We start from the raw sequence: 23,683 nt of genomic DNA, 5'->3' as shown, positions 1-23,683 counted from the left end.
TCTAAATTCTTTTATATAACCTACCATCAGCATACATAAAGTTTCTGACTTTGACATTAACATGTTCATTAACTAAAATGTGTTCAAGCAAAGTTGCTTGGTATTAACATATACTTGAATCCTGTAAGATAAATATGTATCCAAACTGAAGAATAAGCATGAATACTTATGAATAAACCAGTGAAACAGTGATTGAAAAGTTACAATTGTCATACACTAACATTGTTGATAAAGTGATAAGTTTTTCAAACTAAATACCATCTACACCAAAAACTACTCAAAATAGTATTCATCTTGAAACTACACTCCAAAACTACAATAACCTAAAGCTACTCTAACACTATCTGCATATTTGAATCTGACTCCGTGATTTGTCTAGCAATCTTTGAAGGTGATTCATTCTCACTTATGGCATCAACGTCTATCTTTCGCATAGCATAGTCCCAGAGGAGATCACCATATCTTTGACGAAGTAGAGAGGAATCAAATGTTATTTGTGGAATCTCTCCAAGAGTGCTCAGAAACTCTGCGTATGCTGCAACATGCACCCCACAATCACTAAAAAATAATTGATTGAAACAATTAAAAATAATTCATACAATTAGATTTGTATATAACATACAATAATGATGCTTGAATACTTACATGCTACCAGCTTTCTGTTGAGGCAGATCTGAAATGAAAAAAACTTCAAAGGGATCATTATGTGACTTGTCAGTATATGCTGAGTAAGTAGACCAATCTATGCCTTGACTATCTCTGTAAAAGCCACTGATTGATAGATATAGAGGTACAAGCTTAGCTATCTTATAAATCTCAGAAACTACATAAGCATCATGACCTGCAGATCTGTACGAGTCATACACTTTGGTACATCTCTCCTTGAATGAGACAACAGCCAATACCCAGTGTAGTTTGTCCTTCAAGTTGACTGGTATCATGACATTATCCACAGTATGCCAAGGTACATTTGCATGCAATTTGTAGCCTCTTATGTACTCACATACCACATCCTCTTCTTTGGCTACATTAGCATTACTATCTGTATCAGCATACATGTTGAATATTTCAGTGATTCTTGTCTTGAATATACAATCAACAGTTGTATACTTGAAGTTGCTTGTTTGATTGTACTTTCCCTTTTTTCTCAAATAGTAGAATATGACGTCAATATGCTATACACAAAGTTAAGTACATGGTGTGAGTCCAATTAATCAAACTATTAAAGAATATAGCTGAATACAGAGAAATACATATGAAAAATATAGTTGAATACAATAGATTGTATGTGAATAAAATTGTTGACTACAACTGACTACAACTTACTACATCTGATTAAAACAATTGAAAACAACTGAATATAGCTGAATACAGCTGAATAATATTGAATAATACAATTGACTACTTACGATTTAAAGACTTCAATATGACTGTCTACAGTTGAATACAGAGAAATGCAGTTGAATACAGCTGACTATAGCTGAATAAAACATTTGAATTCAACTGAATATAGTTAAATACATCTGAATACAGGAGTTGAATAAAGCGGAATACAAATGCAGTTGAATACATCTGACTACAGCTGATTAAAACAGTTGAATTTAATTGAAATTAGCTGAATACAGCTGAATAAAGATGTTGAATAAAGCTGAATATAACAATTGAATACAGTTAACTATAGCTGATTAATACAGTTCAATTCAACTGACTATAACTGAATACATCTGAATACACCTAAATACAACTGAATGCAGAAGTTGAATAAAGGTGAATATAGCAATTAAATTCAGCTGACTATAGCTGATTAATACAGTTCAATTCAACTGACTATAACTAGAATACAGTTGAATATAGCTTAATACAGTTGAATGCAGATGAATAATACAGCTGAATATAGCTGAATAAAACAACATGTTGTTATTCAAAGAAAATTAGTCAGTTAGGGGAAAAAACTTACGTTGTCATCCCATAGCTTCCCGTCAAACAATAGAAGGTAAAATCAATTTTTTGAATTAACTTGATCAACACCAAAATCCAATGGTATATGAAGTGTTGACTTGTTCTTCTTGTAATGGTCTTCCAAATTACTTCTACAAGTATGGTATAAAAAATATTATATACATTTTTAAAAATATAAAAACTTAATACACATACCGGGGGAAAACTCACCTCTGATCATGTCTAGCGAGAAGACCATCACGAACCCATTTGTCATATTCCTGAATGATTAACATAGGATGTGGCCCCGTTATTGAATCATCCTGAAAGGGGTGTCTTTTTTCAAAAATGGGGGTCAACTTTACTGAGGTACTTGTTGTTCATTGAATTCGTGATTAGAGACTTTTAAATTTAAAAACCATGAGGAAAGCTGAATCTTGACTTTATAAAAATACTAACCTACGGAGTCGAAGTTAGACTCATAAGGCGAAAAGTACCATCTACTTGGTCGCCGATTCCCATGAGATGGTATTGGGGTTGATTCAGCTTTTTTTGCATTGTTGTGAATCACAATTCTAGTTTCTAGAATTTGACTGGGAAGAAACTTGTCGTCCAGCTCAAATTGAGATACATAGAATTCTGTAGATACACCCTCTTGACCAGTAGATGGTATGTTGGACGGCACCTCTGATGTAGTTTTCCCCTCCCCTCTATACTCCAAACATTGATCATTAAGCACTTGTTTCTGTTAGGTGTATGTATCATTGTTAGTGTATTAACTTAATGTTACAATACAGTTAAATACATATAAGTGTAGTAAGAAAATAGATTTTGGTAATGGAAATGGGAGTTTGAAATACATCACACATATTCAAGAAATACAAATCAGAATACATCAAAATACAGCTGAATATGTTTAAATACAGTAGTTAATTCCATTTACATATTAAGGTTAACACAGATATGAATACAGGTAAATACATGTGTTGGCCGATGCATTTATCAGTTTAGTGAGGCAGTTAAAGGCTAGTCGAATACATACAACATTTATAAATACAATTATTTAATTATAACAGCAAGCAAGAGATATAAACAAATGCTCAATATGTTAAGAATGATAAACCTTAACATTATCTCCGACATCTGTGTCAATGCCATCATCACGTCTCCCTATGGGTTCCTTTCTCTGGTGTAAACTTTCAGTTTGCTGATTTTGTTAAAGATGGTCAGAAGCTTCTTGAAGTTATCATTGATCAATGTTCTTAGAGACTTGAACTCTCCCACAACCTTAACAATACAAAAATAATTATAAGATTGCGCCAAAAATATATGAATGTTATTCATTAAACTGTAATGTTTAATTTGTGGTTAAATACTCACGTATTCTTTGAATGAATTTAGGTCTTTCCTCAAAGAAGATACTTCGTCATTTTAGGAATCTTGCAGCTGATTGTCATGCAAAACTTTATGTCCAAATTCGGATACACAAACAGGAGGAATCTTGGGTTGATATTCTGTTTCGTTAGGATGCCTTTCGTGTTCCTTGCGCTTTTTATGGGGCAGTGATGAATATGGACCAATACTTGCAACATGTTTCTTCTTACATTGAAGCTTGGGTGAAGGAGAAAAGTCATCTGAATCCTCTCCCGATTTGTCTGAATGAGCAGGAGAAGGTCTCTTCTCAACATCGGCGCCTACAGGAGGATTCTGAATAATGGCAAGCTCTATATCGCTTGGACTGATGTCCTTGTAAACAATTTGAAAAACGAAATACAATCAAAGTCTTACTATAAACATACAAATGCAGATCTGGAATACAAACTGAAATTTGTATTGAATATAAGGCAGCACTAATGATTTGGAAATAATATGCAATTGTATGAAGAATTAATAATGAAGGCTACAACAGTTATTTATTGATGTATGCATATGAATGCATTTGTATGCATTAGATGTATTCAAATGTATACAGTTTTTGTATATAAGGGTATGCAGCTATTTATTAGTCCCTATGCATTTGTATACATGTATCTTGAATCTGTATGCAAGTATTTATATCTGTAAGCATATGTATACAAATGTATATTGTTGTATGCATCCCCTGAAAATGTATGCAGCTGTATTTGGTGTCTGTATGCAGCTGATTATACAAATATTTTCTATCTGTATGTATTTGTATACAAATGTATTATGTTGTATGCATCCCCTGAAAATGAATGCAGTCTCTTGTATGCAAATGTATAAGTAATCCGGATGCATTTGTATGCAGCATATTTGTGAGAATATGACATCTGAAATTACAACAGGTATTACATCACCAAAAATGTATCTGAATGCAACGGCATACTTCTATATGCAAATGTATGCCTATTAATTATTAATAAAATATAAACTAGCAAGGATACAATTTGTATATTACCATGTTCTCGGTGTCATTGAACATGCCGTTCATCAGATAAGCAAAGGTTGGCTGATATCCGGTGGTTCTCCAATTGAGTATTCTGGGGACCACGTCATCAACTCGGAGTGCAATTTTGGAATCAACAACTGAACAGCACTCATAAAACCACACTTGCATAGCCAGTGGCATCCCAGCTATCCTGTAATACTTCTTCTCAGCATTCATCTTCATGCTAATCGATTTTGTCAACATTTCAAATGCTTTTAAACCCCAATGATATTCAGAATAGCGCCCACGCTCTACCAAGTCAAAATGTAGCCTTGGTATAGTTGTACTATTCTTCTCGGATGAAAAAATGAAGGTGTGTATGAAATACAACAAAGATATCTTCAAGGCATCACCATCATTGTCGGGACCCCAGTTCTTGTCAGCAAAGCATTTCATCAATTGTTCCTTCTTGACAAGATTAGAACCTCCAAAGTAAGTCTCAATAAGCCGGTTAGGAAACTTTTCACTAAACTCAAAATCTTCATCATTACCAACACATTTGAGGCTAGTCACAATCGCAAACTCCCTTAATGTGAAATGTAATGAAGTACCATTGACGTGTACTGCAAATACATTGTTAGGAGTGTCTTCTAACTGGAGAGCCATGAAGCATCTGAAGAGTTGATGTTGAACTTCACAGCGCTTCATTTGAAGAAATGAGCCAAAGCAAGTATTGCCAAGTTGTTGGTACTGATCAGGAGTAAGGTTCTCTTTTAGCTGGGAGACTATATCAGTATTAGTATAAACACTGATATGGGGTGCAAATTTTGGCTAGTGTTTCACAAAAAAATTAATTTCCTGTATTTAACAAGAATAAATACATGTAAATACAATTGAATACAAACCATATTTCATAGTAAATCTTACATGAATACATATGAATACAACTACAAACACTTAGAAGTATAGATATAACTAAATACACAGATATATTACAGTACATCTGACATGAATACATACGAATACAACTAAATACATTGACAAGGCTAAATACATATTAAAAAACTAGCTACAACACACATGACATAAAAAATAAGTAAGCAGAATACATATGAATACAATTAAAAACTTACTGAAAATTTGAACAATTGCAAACAAAAAATAACTAAGATGAATACATATGGATACATATGAATACAATTAAAAACATACTGGAAAATTGAACAGTTGCAAACTATCAAAATACATAAGAATACATATACATACTTATAAATACAGCTGAATACAGTGATACCAAATAGTACAAAAATGTGAAATTGAATAAAACTAAATATATTTAAATACAACCAGATACATACGAATACAATATCGTACATGTAAAATAACTTGAATAATTATGAATACATATAAGTTTCTTTGAATTCATATTGATGCAATAGCAATTACCTTTTGGTGTCGTGTATTTTTTTTTTTTTGCAGCGACTTCCTTTACATTGACACATGAAGAATCATTCATAGGTTTTTTCATCTTTGAAACAACTGAATTTTTTCTTTCTTTTGAAAATTTCTCAACGTGGACTTCTTTCGACTTGTCATTGTGTAATTTAGTTCTTCTCTGTGAAACTGTAGTTGCTGACTTACCTGCAAAATCCGACTCCCCTTTAGTTATTTGCAACGAGAAAGAGAGCCCATCAAAATTGAGAATTTTGGTGGGTATACCTCTGGTTATCATCTTGTGTGGCATTGAATCCGCCATTGAAAAGAAAAGCCAAAGCTTCTTGGTGAGTAAACAATACCAATGGTTATTGTTTCAGAAATTTATGAAAAATCTGTATAAAAATTAGAGAACCAAATTAATGATATCAAAGTTCGAAGAAGTAAACTTACCAGGAGAAAACAAATCGGCAGTAAAACAGTGATTTAAAATATATTTTGAATGTGGGATTGATAATGGCGGAGAAATAGAGAATTTGTGTGGGAGAAGAGTTATGAAACGTGGGTTTGTGGGAGAAGAGAGTAAAGTGTATGCAATAAGAGAGAGAGAACGTGTTTAGAGCAGGTATACGGTAATTATGTGAGAGAAAATACTAAAAAGGAGAGAGAAAAATATTACTTAGCATATATGGTGCCTTAAATATAGGATGTAACTATAATTAAATATTTTGCTATAAAGGATAAAAGTATTTATAGGATGTAATATTTTAAAATGGTATTTATTTAAAATAAATAGGGTACTAAGGTTTTCTATAGAGTGTAAAATTTCCATAATTAAACTAGTAATGGCAGCACGGGCCCAATAAACATATGCTAAATATTAGCCTCTAAATTTTGAGAGCTTCATACAGATTGACAGTTATTATTTTCTTTTTTAGCCGGTATACACAAAGTAGATACTAATGATATATGATTGTTCATAATATATATATATATATATATATATATATATATATATATATATATATATATATATATATATGGACGACTATATATGAATTATACATACAATTAGATGGACGACTATTTAGGTTAATTCTTCATACTTTTTCATTATTAAAGAACTTTTTGTTTTAAAAGTCCATCTTCAAAGAATCCTAAAGTTAATCTTAAACCACCTAAAATAATTGAAAAGCAAAAAATTAATAATTTTGTTTGTCCAAACTATTACCTGAAACTCAAATTTTAAAAGGAGTTTGCTTTATGATCATGTTGTGCTAATTAACTTGAGCAAATTTTTTGCTTAACTTATGCTGAATGATACAAAAATTCTTTTTATATATCGTAAAAAATTACATCTCATGACTTCTATGTTCTCTCTGCTTAACTTTGCTGAATGGTACAAAGATTCTGTTTTACAACATAAAAAATTACATACCATCTCTTCTTTGTTCTCCTTGCGAGTATTTGCTTCTAAAGTTCTTCTTTTATTTTCTTCGTCTCTTTCTCGGGTTTTATAGATGTTTTGCTTCTATTAAAGGTGCTCCTACAATTATCTTCACTGTCAACTTCTTGTATATCTTTGTAAGGTAGTTAATTTTCTTGCATTTTCTTTAATATGTCTTGAATACCAAAATAATTTGACTATAGTTTAATCAAAAAATTAGGTTAAATATGTGTCCTTAGTCTCTAATTGCTCCTCTTGCTCTTAACTTTGGACTTATGTTCTGTAAGTATTTATCTTTCTGAACTTATTCTTTCCTCAATTATATAAATTGCAATTTATTTCCTTTGTGGATTTTGTACCACTTTTATATTAATGTGTTATATTCATCGGTTCTTGATGTTGTGTCAATTTTTCTGACAAGAAAAATTAGGGGTTCAACTGAGCTTCTGTGCTGCCCAAAGTCTCCATAGCATCGCAACGCCCATCACCAGAAAAGAAGCTTAACACAAATTAAACTTGGTTTCTTTGTCTTCTGCAGTTCTATTTAGGCCATAAACATAGAGAATATCTTACATTTTGGTTTTTAATTTAAGAGGAGTTGAATTATCAATTGACAAAAATGGAATTGGTGAGGATATTTAAGACTCTGAGTGCTTCAACAACATCATCAATTGGATGGTAAAGTAAGTTACCAGGAACTTCAAGAAGATTAAGTGAAATAAAGAGAGGTTCTCAGTGCTGAGAGTTAAGCTACGATGAAGCAAACTGCTGATTGCCCTAGGATTCTTGTTTTCTTCGATTTTTTTATTTTATATTTTTATTAAAGAATTGCAATTTTAACATAATCTTAATAATACTTTACTGCTGAAATTATTAAAATCAACACTTAACTTAGCAATAAAATCAAACACATCAAAAAATCAAAAGGGGAAATCTCAATTGGGAACTGAACTCACGCAGAAGTTGTTGTCAGTTGCTATCTATCAAATAAGTTTACAAGGTAGGAGTACCTTTTACTTTTATAAGTTTTGTTGATCCACTTTACCTATTTAGTTCTCCAATTGTTATAGTAACAACGGACACAAGTTATTTAACAACCTTTTTCCTTCCAATGATTAAAATGAAGATAATCTTATATAGTTGCATTTATAATTTCATTTATCAATTAATATGATTTATTTACAAATAATCCAGGTAGGCGAAAAGTATAATAGTCGTATATAATTATTTGTCGAGTCATTCCTCTGTCATAGTATTAATTAACCGAATTAGGATCCTTTATTTTCTATAGTAACTGAAAAGCATATTAAAGTTGTTTTTCTTCATTTATCCATTTGTCATATTAATGGATAGAACTTGTTTTTCTTTTTTACCTCAAGTTGACTATGTTCTACTCTAACAAAAATTCTTAACCCAAAACAAAAATTACATTCTATTTAGGATTTTAGAGATAGGTATGCTAAAGTTAGATCAATTTTAATTTACAATGATGAAAATAAAAAAATTTAAATTTAATTTATAGAATGACCTTATCTTGTTTACCCAAAAAGGACCTACTATTAATTTTTATATACTCCAATTTTATAAATGAGTATGCTAAAGCTGGATGAAATTTAATTTGCAATGAAGGATACAAAAATGAGGTTCCTTTGTATACTTTTTAAAGTTTACGTAGGGCAAAAAACATTTTAAAAGCACATGTACTAAAAGATAGTAGTACTTATAAGTTAGAGACACTTGTGAATTTATGAGAGCATGTGTCACTTTCATGTGACCTCATCAACATTAATGCTTCTTTGGACGTTAAAACAAGGCTGTACCAGTCGTTGGATTTACAAAAATATACAAGTACAATTACTGTTAAAAAAAGCAAAAGTAGGGGCAAAATAAAACTCAAAAAATTGCTGCAATTCAATCTATTACCTGTACAAGGATACAGTGGGAATTAGAAGAAATAATGCTGATTTTTCAACAAAAGGTTAAGTCTTTAGACCAGACAGTGCAATACAGCTCAGCAAGGAAAGTCAACAATTTCAAAAATACTCCTACGCCAGGTAGGCATGTTGGCGAAGAGCTCCTTGCTTTCCCTCTTATTAGATAGTAAAAAAAAACATATGAATATAATTACGAGTCACCATCTGATATTTATTGTGGGATTGACAACAACATTGTAATACAAATAATATCGAAACTTCATATTACTCCAGAAAAAAGGAGTTAGTATAACTATTACAATACTATTACGTATATATTACTCCTACAATTTACTACTTTACCATCATTATACATAGTAAAATGAAAAAAAAAATTAATTGCAGCTCAATAATTTGCTATAAATTATAAATATTTAAGTGTATCCACGTGAAACTTTGGAATAGTAGTACTCATGTATCTATCTATATCTATATCTATATTATTATAAAAACTTGAATAAAATATTGGATTACAAAAATAACCTTTTAATATTAAGTATAATAACTCATAATAAAAGGACATAATCAGAATTCTTAGCCTTGTAATCCTATTAGTTTTAGGACATAATACTACATATTAGGAATCCTACATGATTACCTTTAAGAATCCTATTAGTATAATTATTTTTGGGAATATATATTAGCCTTGTAATCCTATTACTTTTAGGATATACTTCTTAAAAAATTCCTATTACTAATTCAACTTGAAAATATATTATATTGTCCAAAATTATTTAAAAATATGAGAGTGTATATTATTATAAAAGCACGAGTATAATATTGACAGACCAAAATAACTCTAAAATATTAAACAGAAGAACTCATAGGGAAAAGACATAGTTGTAGTAACTTATTTTTTTGAACTACAATAACTTCTATGTTAATTTTTTAAATATTTAAGATTTTAAAATTAATACAATCTTGTTTATTAAATTCTTATTAAAATATGTAGAAAGGTTTAGTAAAATCTATTTCATAAAATCCTCCATATCGGTAATATATTACCATTCTATAATATTCAATACCAAAAAACTAAAAGTAATACTAAACGGACTGCATAAAGCGTTGAAATTGAGAAAATAATTCCACAACAATATATTATTATATTATATTTAAACTGCTTTCCTCAAATAATATTTTTTATTATTAATTTTTCGTGTAATATCGAAAAATATACCCAATTATTAAAGAACAACTAAGAAAATTTTTAAAAATATAAATGTGTGAGAAAAGAAAGAAAAAGGTTGGTAAGAGCCAATACCACTAATGATTTTGCAAACATAAAGATCTAAAAGAGAAATATCATTAATCTTTTTACTCTTTAAAAAAAATTATGGTGGAAAAACTTATAATCACAGTTAAATATTCAAACATGAGATGAACTAATATTAAGAATCTAAATCAACAGAAAATAAATTATATTTTATGTTAAAATCAATTAATCAAATCTTTCAATTAATTATTTGCAAGAAAATATAATTAAATTATTTTTTAAATTCATCATATGAGTAAAATTATTTATCAAGTTAAAACAAATCTTAAGATACATAAATTTGTTCTATAAAAAGAGTGTTAGAATTTTTTTTTATAAAAAAAATAGATCACAAAGTAAAAAGATTAATATAATATTAAAAAGGCCATACAAGTGTTTGAGGAGGCACAGTCAAAGCTAAATCCTGAACAAGAATAAGCTTTCAAGACTATATTATAAATAATCGACTCTGGTCTAGCGGGATTATCCTTTGTGGATGCCTCCGACGGAATCGAAACAATATTCTTATATCACGCATTACTTGCAAATGTCATATCAAGAGGCATGATATTGTTAACAATAAGAACAAGTGGTGTACTGACAACGATTTTAGTATGAGAACGTACAAATCAATTCAGATTTGATATGTCTCTTCAAATAACTAAAATAACCATCACAAATATATCAAATCAGAGCAACAATGCTAAATTTATAAGGAAAGTAAAAGTGATAATATGGGATGAAGCGTTTTTGGCTAAGTGTCAAACGATCGAAACAATCGCCTAGAGTTTTAGTGATATAATGGATATCGATGAACCGTTTGGTGAAAAAGTGATAGTTTGGGAGGTGATTTCTGTCAAGTACGATTAATAGTTCCAAAATTGACCAAAGCAGAAACTGTAAAAGCTAGCTTGCCAAAATTATACATATGACCTCAAATGAAAAATATTCAAATGACAAGAAATATAAAAGTAAGAACAAATGCAACATTAACTGACTTCTTGATTCGTGTCAGAAATAAAGAGGAGCATTCAATAAAAGACTAGAACAATTGGTTATAACCCCAATGGTAATAGTAGTGCATTTAATAAGGAAAATATAGATTTTCATCATTAGATTAGAACGCAATTTGTGCAAATTACATGATAAAATTTAAAGAGCTATCTTAGCTAGCAGAAATGAATTTGTTGATTAACTAAATAAAAGGTCGATTGCTAAGTTTTATGGTAAAAATAAAATATTTTTCAGTTTTGACTCATCAGAAGATGATGCCAACAATAACTACTAAGAAGAATAGTTAAATATTTTAATACCTGTCACACCTCCTTTTTCCGCACCCGAAAGGGCGCAAGGGAGTTTTTCCAATTAAAGGACAATCGAAAGGGGATTTATTTATTTATTTCAGAGTCGCCACTTGGGAGATTTAGGGTGTCCCAAGTCACCAATTTTAATCCCGAATCGAGGAAAAGAATGACTCCATATTACAGTCTGCGTACCAGAAATCTAGATAAGGAATTCTGTTAACTCGGGAGAAGGTGTTAGGCATTCCCGAGTTCCGTGGTTCTAGCACGGTCGCTCAACTGTTATATTCGGCTTGATTATCTGATTTTATACAAATGTGAACTTATGTGCCAATTTTATCTTTTAACCGCTTTTATCATTCACTGTTATTTTTATAGGACTTGCAACGTCGTGAAAACATATCTCGAACCACGTTACATCAATGCACCCGTGGTTATTGACATATCTCGACTCAGTTGAGATTTGGATTTGGGTCACATAAATGTGCACCCGAATTTAGGGAGATATCATTATTAAAGTCGCGCCTAAAGCAACTAGCGCATTATTATTTTGGGGTAGGGCCGTGAAATTTGCTAAACGGCCCGTCCAGGAATCTAAGTATTTAATACATATATTTTGTGAGGGCCCCGCAATTTGTCCCTTTTATTTGGCGAGGCTCGCCTCATTTTATTATTATTATTTTTTTAAAAGAATTTGCAACGTCATGGAAATGCATCTCAGACCACGTCACAATCAATGTACCCGTGATTAGAAACACATTTCGACTCCGTTGAGACTTGGATTTGGGTCACATAAATGTGCACCCGAGTTAAGAAGGTAACATTATTAAATACGCGCTTAAAGCAACTAGCGTATTGTTATTTTGGGAAAGGCCGTGAAATTCGCTAAGCGGCCTGTCCCGAATTCTAAGAATTTTAATAAGGTTCCTATTAGTCCTAACTTTGCTAACGTATTGTTATTGTTATTAAACCCAACTTCTATTACTAACAAATGAGAAATAAGGTTTAAACGCTAGTAGTCATGATTTTTCATTCAGACGTTCACATACCTATTACAACGAGAGTACATAATATATGCGAGCACATATGTTCGCAACAAATCACTGGATGTCAAATTGTTCCCTTAATAAACACAAATATATGCATAGAAGTAGACATTCTCGTAAAAAAACTTAAGTTCACAATATGTTCTCACATTTACTTTAAGCATATGCAGTAACTAATCATAAGATGAACATTTTTAACAAAAACGACAAAAAATGCATTGTTGACATTCATCTTAAACCATAATATGCGAATCGAACGAAATGAAACAAAGGACGAAGAACACTAACCTTCGAACCTCGACAAACCTAGAATGACAAATAGCGCCCCCGACGGAACTTCGAACCTGACCTCAATAAACGAGGAAACAATGACGAAACCTCAGACAAACACCTCGGCGAGCAAAAGCAACCTCACCGGAAAAACAGAAAGCTCGGACCAAAGTCGACCTCGACGGAAAATAGAAAACTCGGCAAGGCAGAATCGCGGCAACCAACAGCTGCCCGAAAACGCAGCAACGACTGCTTGGCACGCAGCGATAACTACTCGTTGGACAGGAAATGGTGAAACGACTGGTTTTCGTTCGGGCTGTGCGTAGAGCTGTCGAACTGGGGAGGTTTCGCGGGTGGCGGGGAGCTGGTGGCCTAGCTGGTAACGGCAATGGCTGGGGGACTGTTTGGTCAGTCGGGAAGGTGACGGGATGAAGGGAGCTGGGCGACGGTGGTCGTGGTGGGTTTGGACGTGGTGTTTGGACATTGGCGGAGGGTCAGTGACGACGAACAGTAGTGTCGTCGGGGTAGTGGTCGAGGACTGAGCTAGTAACGGCAACAATGGCGGATTCAAGGAGGAGGAAGGCGATGGTCGTTATTGTCGCGACTGGTTTTAGTTACGACGGGGTGAGGGCTGCTGACGGGTTGACGATGCTGCTGCCGGACTGGTTTGGGTAACAATGGTGGTTTGTTGACGGTGGTGATGGAGGAGGCAGAAGGGGTGGTTGTTTGGGTGGTTTGACGGAGGTGGAAGCAGGTGGTTAGGGTTGTTTGGTTCTTCTTCTTTGTGAAAAAGAAGATCAACAGTGTATCCGTTCTTTTTTTTAAAAAAAATTTCCAACTTCCCTCTCTTTTAGCTTTGCCCGTGCATTTGTAAGCTTCTGCCAAGAAGAATGAGCCCCACGCGTGGTGGGGTTCGAGACTTGTGTCCCCCACGCGTGGTGGGGTTCCCCGTGTACGGTGTTCCGTCCGTGTTCCCCACGCATGTCCCCTCACGTGTGGTGGACTCGAATTATTATGGGCTAGGTCCGAAATTAGGCCTAAAATCGGGTAGTTTGAACCCGAATATTATTCTTTTGCCCGGACCCGAGAAATAGGAATACGACGTTGCTTAACTGATTATGTAAGCAAAATAACTACAAAAAATAAGACTAATAATTAACACAAAACTAGATCTTTTTTTTTTAAATATTTTTTCAAGGTTAAAATAACTACAAAATACTAATAAAACTATTTTTTTGTAATTTTCGTTTTTAATATAAAGATAAAATATAAAGTAACATTTTTTGTATTTTTCAAAAATTAAAATGACTATAAAACATTAATAGAACTATATTTTTGGTAATTTTCGAAATTATATAAAGTACAAAAATAAAGTACAATTTTTGCATTTTTTCAAGTTTATGAGAAATACATAAACTAAAATTTATATATATATTTTGTAATTTTCCTCTTTTGCGACGAAAATAAAGTAAAAATAGTCAAAATAGTTATATTAGACCTAAATTAAATATTTAAGCTAAAAATGTGAAAATTCTCGGGGAGGGTCAAAAATCAGGTGTCTACAGCTGCCCCTCTTTGATTGGAAACACGAAGAGTTTTCCGACAAAGAAAGACTAGACATGTTTTTGACCCGACCATTACTTGGACGGACTACACTTCAGGAAAGGGAGGGAATGTGACCGAGCCCTGGTATCTGAGCTGCCTACATATCCTTGGTTATACAGGAATCAGGCCACGTGTAGTTCGGAAATGAGAGAGATGGTAGAGTGTACCGAGGTGAAGAGCCGATCGAGGTGCCGTTCCGCTGAGGTTCCGGTCTGTGGTCCTGTCATTACATCAAAAATGATAACTGAAAAAGACTAACTAAACCTATCAGCTACTAGTTACAAGGATTCCTATCTTCAAGTCTTCTGAAACTTGATCTTGAGTCTTGAATGGTGCTTCATACAGACTTTGGATTTGAACCTTGCCACTTGCTAGTTGTAGGTGCTAGTTCTTGAGCAGACCATATTTGTTCTGCCTACATATCCTTGAGCATACCTTGATACCTTTTTTGTGTCCAGCTTTTGTTGACCACCTCAGCATGTTGACTCGCCTTCTTGAGGCGAGCTTCTGCTATTTATAACTTGGTTTAATGCTGGTGATTTTAGCTGTAGCCTTCTGCTTCCCGGTGATGGGGATTCCTATTGTTTCCTGTGGGGGATTCCTGTTGTATTCCTCTGCTTTATTGATTCTAAGTGTGCTCCCTTCTCATATGAGCGGGCTTTTGGCTTCAATACTTCAATTGTATTCTCTTATTCTCCAGGTGGGTGCCTGATTTCTATTTCTTTTCTTTATCCTTGTTCTCCAGGTGGACGCCTGATTTCTTCCTTCCTTTGTCCTTGTTCTCCGGGTGGACACCTGATTTCTTCTTTTCTTTGTCCTTGTTCTCCAGGTGGACGCCTGATTTCTTCTTTTCTTTGTCCTTGTTCTCCAGGTGGATGCCTGATTTCTTTTTCTTTGTCCTTGTTCTCCAGGTGGACGCCTGACTACTTCTTTTCTTTGTCCTTGTTCTCCAGGTGGACGCCTGATTTCTTCCTTTCTTTGTCCTTGTTCTCCAGGTAGACGCCTGATTTCTTCCTTGTCGGCTTGCGTTTTCCTCCGATGCTTTTATTTTGTGAACTTGAGGTGGGCGCCTATTTAAACTAAGACATGAAAATTATTCCTCTCGTTATACAGGTGGGCGCCTATTTAAACTAAGACTGAAAATTATTCCTCTCGTTATACAGGTGGGCGCCTATTTAAACTAAGACATGAAAATTATTCCTCTCGTTATACAGGTGGGCGCCTATTTAAACTAAGACTGAAAATTATTCCTCTCGTTATACAGGTGGGCGCCTATTTAAACTAAGACATGAAAATTATTCCTCTCGTTATACAGGTGGGCGCCTATTTAAACTAAGACTGAAAATTATTCCTCTCGTTATACAGGTGGGCGCCTATTTAAACTAAGACATGAAAATTATTCCTCTCGTTATACAGGTGGGCGCCTATTTAAACTAAGACTGAAAATTATTCCTCTCGTTATACAGGTGGGCGCCTATTTAAACTAAGACATGAAAATTATTCCTCTCGTTATACAGGTGGGCGCCTATTTAAACTAAGACTGAAAATTATTCCTCTCGTTATACAGGTGGGCGCCTATTTAAACTAAGACATGAAAATTATTCCTCTCGTTATACAGGTGGGCGCCTATTTAAACTAAGACTGAAAATTATTCCTCTCGTTATACAGGTGGGCGCCTATTTAAACTAAGACATGAAAATTATTCCTCTCGTTATACAGGTGGGCGCCTATTTAAACTAAGACATGAAAATTATTCCTCTCGTTATACAGGTGGGCGCCTATTTAAACTAAGACTGAAAATTATTCCTCTCGTTATACAGGTGGGCGCCTATTTAAACTAAGACATGAAAATTATTCCTCTCGTTATACAGGTGGGCGCCTATTTAAACTAAGACTGAAAATTATTCCTCTCGTTATACAGGTGGGCGCCTATTTAAACTAAGACATGAAAATTATTCCTCTCGTTATACAGGTGGGCGCCTATTTAAACTAAGACATGAAAATTATTCCTCTCGTTATACAGGTGGGCGCCTATTTAAACTAAGACTGAAAATTATTCCTCTCGTTATACAGGTGGGCGCCTATTTAAACTACGACTGAAAATTATTCCTCTCGTTATACAGGTGGGCGCCTATTTAAACTAAGACATTAAAATTATTCCTCTCGTTATACAGGTGGGCGCCTATTTAAACTAAGACATGAAAAATATTCCTCTTGTTATACATGTGGGCGCCTATTTAAACTAAGACATGAAAATTATTCCTCTCGTTATACAGGTGGGAGCCTATTTAAACTAAGACATGAAAATATTCCTCTCGTTATACAGGTGGGCGCCTATTTAAACTAAGACATGAAAATTATTCCTCTCGTTATACAGGTGGGTGCCTATTTAAACTAAGACTGAAAATTATTCCTCTCGTTATACATGTGGGCGCCTATTTAAACTAAGACATGAAAAATATTCCTCTCGTTATATAGGTGGGCGCCTATTTAAACTAAGACATGAAAATTATTCCTCTCGTTATACACTTGGGCGCTTATTTAAACTAAGACATGAAAATATTCCTCTCGTTATACAGGTGGGCGCCTGTTTAAACTAAGACATGAAAATTATTCCTCTCGTTATACAGGTGGGCGCCTATTTAAACTAAGACATGAAAAATATTCCTCTCGTTATACAGGTGGGCGCCTATTTAAACTAAGACATGAAAATATTCCTCTCGTTATACAGGTGGGCGCCTATTTAAACTAAGACATGAAAATTATTCCTCTCGTTATACAGGTGGGCGCCTATTTAAACTAAGACATGAAAATTATTTTGTTTTCCCGTTCCTCCGAGAAAATTTTTGACAATGGCAGAAAATTTTCTGCCCCTGGTTTGGTGACCTTTCTGGTATCGCGTTCCTCTGCCTTCATCGACCTTTATTTTCCTGCAGCAGACAGAAAGACTTAATTAGTTTTAATCATGGTGGGGCAACGGTGATCTTTCCGTTGGGGGATGATTTCTCCCTTTTCTTTTCCTTGCTCTGTGCACCAATAACTGGTTGGTGGACGACGTCGCTTGCTGGGGTGGTTTTTCCATTTAACCCCCTTTCTGCTTCTCTTTTTAGGACATGCCGTGGGAGTCTGCTTTTAATCCCGAAATTACCCCCTTCAGGAGTTCACTTCCCCCGGAATTGTGAGGCATAGAATTGCATTTCCTGGGGATATCTTGCACTGGATTGATTTCCCTTTCTTGTGGCGTCTGACTACTTTGGACTGGTAGTAAACTTTGAAAAATCTCTTTCAACACGAACTCTTAGAAAGAAAAACGAAAGAAATAGAAAAAGGAAGAAAATCTTTCTGAACCAATACTTGGTGGAAAAAGGAAAAGAGAAAAACTTATCTGGACAACAGGACTGGTCCTTGTGATCATGACGTGCACCATAGATTACCGACCCAGTCTATTTGTATCAATCAACTTGCCAGATGACCTTACTTGCTGGGGATAAATGGGCGTCCATTTCTCTGTGAACGCGGATCCCTTTTGTTGATCTGTCTCGTCGCCTCATAGTGCCCTTCGAGGGGTTTTCACTAATGAGACTCTCTCTTTTCTCTCAGCTCCCGACGCCTTATAGTGCCTGTGAAGGTTTTCACCAGTAAGACTCTCTCGTTTTATATCCCTCATCTTTCGTCGCCTTGTGGTGCCTGCGAAGGTTTTCACCGCCAAGACTCTCTCATTTTATTATATATTTTCAACGGAGGATGGGAGTGCTGTCGATGTGACCCTCTCTTCTGGAGATCAATTCATTTCCCGTTTTATGCTCCTCTTCTTTGCCGGGGATCAGTGTATTACTCTCGGCTTTATTTGCCTGACTTGGCGCCTCTTGGATATTGATCGGGAGGTCTTTTGGACGTCGATGTTGGTTTCGGTGTGGGCTAAAAGAAAGGCTATCAAAATAAAATAACTTGATGGGTGATACGCTACAACTTTTGGAATCAAAACTTTGTTGGAACCGTAAAACATAGCCTCTGCCCCAGTTTTTCTTGCTTGGGGGATTTTATTTTTACTCTATGTTGAATTATGTGCGTTCGCACACTGTGCCTATCATGCGTATTTGTGTATACTATGCACACTATGTACTCTATGATGCACACTATGACCGAGCCGTGAGGCGCCTACGTATCCTTTTTGAGGAATCAGGTCAAACGTAGTTCCCACTGTTTTGTGGTTCTTATCTTTTTCTTTTTCTTTTTCTTCTTCTCTTTTTTTTCTCCCTTTTTTTCATTTTCTCTTAAAATTTTCTCTTCTTCTTCTTTCTCTTTTCATATCTTTTCCGTTAGTGATTCCAAAAGAGGGGTATGAAAGAATAACTTAAAGCTCAAAAGGGGAAAACAAGGGTAAAAGTGTTTGGATAGAAGAAAGAATTGCCTCCGTCATTTCATTATCCAATAAGTACCAAGTACAAACAAACGAACCAACAACTGCCATAATCAAAAGAAATTACGCATAATATCTCTTGACTGCATCCGAATTGATAGCCATGTCAACACATCTTCCATCGATATCCGTTAAACACAAAGCTCCATTGGACAATACTCTGGTCACGATATAAGGCCCTTGCCAATTTGGGGCGAACTTGCCTTTTGCCTCGACCTGGTGTGGGAGGATCTTCTTCAATACCTGCTGCCCTACTTCAAACTTCCTGGGACGTACCTTCTTATTATATGTTCTCGCCATTCTCTTCTGATACAGCTGACCATGGCACACCGCTGCCAATCTTTTCTCGTCTATCAGGCTCAACTGTTCCAATCGAGCTTTGACCCATTCGTCATCATCGATCTCGGCTTCAACGACAATCCGGAGGGATGGAATTTCGACCTCCGCCGGTATTACGGCCTCAGTTCCGTACACCAACAAATAAGGAGTTGTACCTATGGAAGTTCGGACTGTAGTGCGGTAACCCAACAAAGCAAAGGGTAATCTCTCGTGCCATTGTCTGGACCCTTCCACCATCTTTCGCAGTATCTTCTTGATGTTCTTATTGGCTGCTTCGACCGCTCCATTCGCCTTGGGACGATATGGGGTGGAATTGCGGTGTGTAATCTTGAATTGTTGGCATACCTCTCTCATCAGGCTGCTGTTAAGATTCGCACCGTTATCCGTAATGATTACTTTTGGGATCCCAAATCTGCAGATGATATGGGAGTGCACAAAATCCACCACTGCCTTTTTAGTTACCGACTTGAAGGTTTTAGCCTCAACCCATTTGGTGAAGTAATCAATGGTTACTAGAATGAACCTATGACCATTGGATGCTGCTGGCTCGATAGGTCCAATGACATCCATGCCCCATGCCACAAACGGCCAGGGTGCTGACATCGTATGTAACTCTGTTGGCGGAGAATGAATCCGATCTCCATGTATCTGACACTGATGGCATTTCCTCACGAAAGTGATACAGTCATGTTCCATGGTGAGCCAATAAAACCCTGCCCGAAGGATCTTCCTTGCCAATACATATCCGCTCATATGTGGCCCGCAAACTCCAGCATGTACCTCTGCCATAACCGTCGTGGCTTGACCGGCATCTATACATCTCAACAATCCCAAATCTGGGGTCCTTTTGTATAGCACTCCTGCGCTGAGGAAAAAGCCATTTGACAAACGCCGAAGGGCTCTTTTTTGGTCTCCAGTGGCCTGTTCCGGATATATCCCCATTCTGAGGTATTCTTTGATATCATGAAACCAGGGCTCGCCATCTGCTTCCTCTTCTACGGCGTTGCAATAAGCGTGCTGATCACGGACCTGGATGTGCAGAGGATCAACATACATTTTGTCAGGGTGGTGCAACATTGATGCTAAGGTGGCCAATGCATCCGCAACCTCGTTATGAACTCTCGGGATATGTTTGAATTTTACCGATCGAAATTGCTTGCTCAGATCGTGCAAGCATTGTCGATAAGGTATGAGTTTCAAGTCCCGTGTTTCCCATTCACCCTGAATCTGATGTACCAAGAGGTCCGAGTCTCCCAAGACCAAGACGTCTTGGACATCCATGTCCGCAGCCAATCGTAGACCCAAAATGCAAGCTTCATACTCGGCCATATTATTGGTGCAATAGAAGCGTAGTTGAGCCGTAACAGGATAATGGCATCCCGTTTCAGAAATGAGTACTGCTCCTATTCCAACCCCTTTCGCGTTTGCAGCTTCATCAAAGAAAAGCTTCCAACCCGGTTCCTCGGGTAACTCCAGCTCATTTGTATGCATTACCTCTTCGTAGGGGAAATACGTTCTTAAAGGCTCGTATTTTTCATCAACAGGATTCTCTGCCAAATGATCGGCCAGCGCCTGGGCTTTCATGGCTGTCCTCGTCACATAGACGATATCGAACTCTGTGAGCAGAATTTGTCATTTTGCCAACCTCCCTGTGGGCATAGGTTTCTGAAAGATATACTTCAATGGGTCTAAACGGGATATTAGATAAGTAGTGTACGAGGACAGGTAGTGTTTCAACTTCTGAGCTACCCAAGTTAGGGCGCAACATGTTTTCTCGAGTTGAGTGTACTTGACTTCATATACTGTGAATTTCTTGCTAAGATAGTAGATGGCCTGCTCCTTCCTTCCTGTGTCATCATGTTGCCCCAGTACACAACCAAAAGAATTTTCCAGGACCGTCAGATAAAGAATTAAAGGCTTCCCTGGCTGAGGCGGGACCAATACGGGTGGATTAGACAGATACCCTTTGATTTGGTCGAAAGCCCCTTGACACTCTGCCGTCCAACTTACCGCAGCATCTTTTCTCAGCAACCGAAATATGGGCTCACAAGTTGCCGTGAGTTGAGCGATGAACCTGCTGATGTAATTGAGTCTACCCAGCAAACTCATTACCTCTGTTTTGTTCTTTGGCGGTGGCAGATCTCGGATGGATTCGATTTTGGATGGGTCTAACTCAATCCCCCGTCGACTGACGATGAATCCTAACAACTTTCCTGATGGAACCCCGAATGCGCATTTGGCCGGGTTAAGCTTGATATCATACCTTCGGAGTCTTTGGAAGAATCTCCTTAGGTCTGCTACATGGTCTTCCTGACGCCAAGACTTTATGATCACATCATCGACGTACACCTCAATTTCTTTGTGTATCATGTCGTGAAACACAGCAGTCATTGCTCGCATGTACGTTGCCCCAACATTCTTTAGTCCGAACGGCATTACCCGATAGCAGTAAGTTCCCCATGGCGTGATAAATGCTGTCTTTTCCGCATCTCCTTCGTCCATTAGGATCTGATGATAACCCGCATAGCAATCCACAAATGATCCGATCTCGCGCCCAGCGCAATTATCGATCAAGATATGGATGTTGGGTAATGGAAAGTTGTCCTTGGGACTGGCTTTGTTGAGGTTGCGGTAGTCGACGCACACCCTGATTTTCCCGTCCTTCTTTGGAACTGGTACCACATTGGCCAACCACTCGGGATATCGAGTGACCCGAATGACCTTCGCTTGCAACTGCTTAATCACCTCTTCTTTGATCTTTACACTCATTTCTGTTTTAAATTTCCTTAGCTTTTGCTTGACCGGAGGGTATGCCGGGTTAGTGGGCAATTTGTGAACCACTAAATTGGTGCTTAATCCTGGCATATCATCATATGACCATGCAAAAACATCTTTGAATTCCATGAGGGTTTTGATCAATTCTTCCCTGACATTCGGCTCAATATGGATGCTGATTTTGGTTTCTCGGACATTATCAGCGTCCCCTAGATTCACAGCCTCAGGTGTCATTTAGGTTAGGTTTGGGTTTTTCTTCAAATTGGCGCAGTTCTCGGTTTATCTCTTCGAAGGCTTTATCTTCGTCATATTCAGATTCATCGTCGCAAACGACCTCTTGTGTCATTAAGTCGGATTCAGATTGATTTATTAGACTAGGTCGACGATCCGCTGTGCATGCCATGTCATTAGAACCAGTAAAAAGAGAACTGTTCAGAAAGAAAAAGAACAAAACAAAATTAAAATGGGCAAAAGAAGAGAACTTTATTAAACTTGCGGGATAAAAGGGTTCACACTTTTACAAAACAAAAGTAAAATTTGGATTACACCCTGGAATAATCCGAACAAAACAAAACAAACAAAACATAAATCAAAGCCTACTACCAAGACTCCCCTCGGACAGGAAGAGGAGTAACCGTCCAGTTGTTGGTTTTGGCATTAGGCCCCACAAACTGTATCTCTGCTCTGCTGGAACCTTCTCCAGCTTCTACCATACTGATATCAGCGAATAGCCTCTCGAAACTCTGATTCAGGTCCCCATCCATACCAATCAATGGTCCTAGGATCTTCGGGACTGGTGACCCCCTAGCACTGGCTCTGACAAAGGACCTTGAGAGACGTGGCACCGGTTTGGGCAGAAACCAAACCCTCTTCTTCATTTTTCGTGCTTGCTTCCTATCTGCTGCGGTTGGTTTGAACCCCAATCCGAAAGTTTCCAGATTTTTAGGCAGGGTGACAGGTTGGACAATCCCCTAAAGCTCGACTCCCAGGCCTCTTCCCGGCACAAATCCATTACCCAGCATTTTCGAGACCATCATGACTGTCGCGGCAGCTACCCTAGGGTACGGGATGATTTCTCCTTCAGAAATTTTGTTTGCCGACACTGTATCGAAAATCTGGTAGACCCAAGGACCTTTGTCATCATCGGTCTCTATGAAAGGTACAATGGCGCCACCCATGGTGCACGTCGTGTCCTCGCCGTGTAGCACGACCTCTTGCCTTTCCCACTCGAACTTCACCATCTGATGTAGGGTGGAGGGCACTGCTTTGGCTGCATGAATCCATGGTCGTCCTAACAGAAGGTTATAAGATACTGTGGCATCTAGCACCTGGAATTCCATGGTGAACAGGACTGGACCGATGGTCAATTCAAGTACAACATCCCCTACCGTGGCTGTTCCATTTCCGTCGAATTCTCGGACGCAGATGCTATTCTTGCGAATTCTTCCGTGATCGACCTTTAACTGGTTCAGAGTGGATAATGGGCAGATATTG

At 36.6% G+C, this 23,683-nt stretch overlaps 1 protein-coding gene across 1 annotated transcript; it reads right to left on the bottom strand.

Annotated features, from left to right (window-relative positions):
• Positions 1 to 329: 329 nt before the first annotated feature.
• On the bottom strand, positions 330 to 6,083 carry LOC138874991 (uncharacterized). The gene is made up of 9 exons (XM_070153794.1): positions 5,774 to 6,083; positions 4,358 to 5,112; positions 3,424 to 3,684; positions 3,062 to 3,145; positions 2,436 to 2,683; positions 1,449 to 1,582; positions 1,327 to 1,331; positions 646 to 1,175; positions 330 to 558 (listed from the first exon to the last, which is right to left on the bottom strand). Exons 1-9 carry the CDS (start codon positions 6,081 to 6,083, stop codon positions 330 to 332), a joined length of 2,556 nt encoding a protein of 851 aa, XP_070009895.1.
• Positions 6,084 to 23,683: the final 17,600 nt, after the last annotated feature.

The sequence above is a fragment of the Nicotiana sylvestris genome, chromosome 8, assembly GCF_000393655.2.
Source record: "Nicotiana sylvestris chromosome 8, ASM39365v2, whole genome shotgun sequence".
NCBI classification, from domain to species: domain Eukaryota; kingdom Viridiplantae; phylum Streptophyta; class Magnoliopsida; order Solanales; family Solanaceae; genus Nicotiana; species Nicotiana sylvestris.
The sequence above is the reverse complement of the archived record's forward strand: the minus strand, read 5'-3'. Positions and strand labels throughout refer to the sequence as shown.

What these genes read in the sequence shown, in the direction of transcription:
- LOC138874991 (XM_070153794.1), bottom strand. Translation starts at nt 6,083, where the DNA reads ATGGCGGATTCAATGCCACACAAGATGATAACCAGAGGTATACCCACC. An exon ending in AAAATACACGACACCAAAAG is followed by an intron (nt 5,113 to 5,773) that starts GTAATTGCTATT and finishes ATACTGATATAG; the next exon opens with TCTCCCAGCTAAAAGAGAAC. An exon ending in AATCGGCGACCAAGTAGATG is followed by an intron (nt 1,583 to 2,435) that starts GTACTTTTCGCC and finishes TGTTTTAATCAG; the next exon opens with CTGTAGTCAGATGTATTCAA.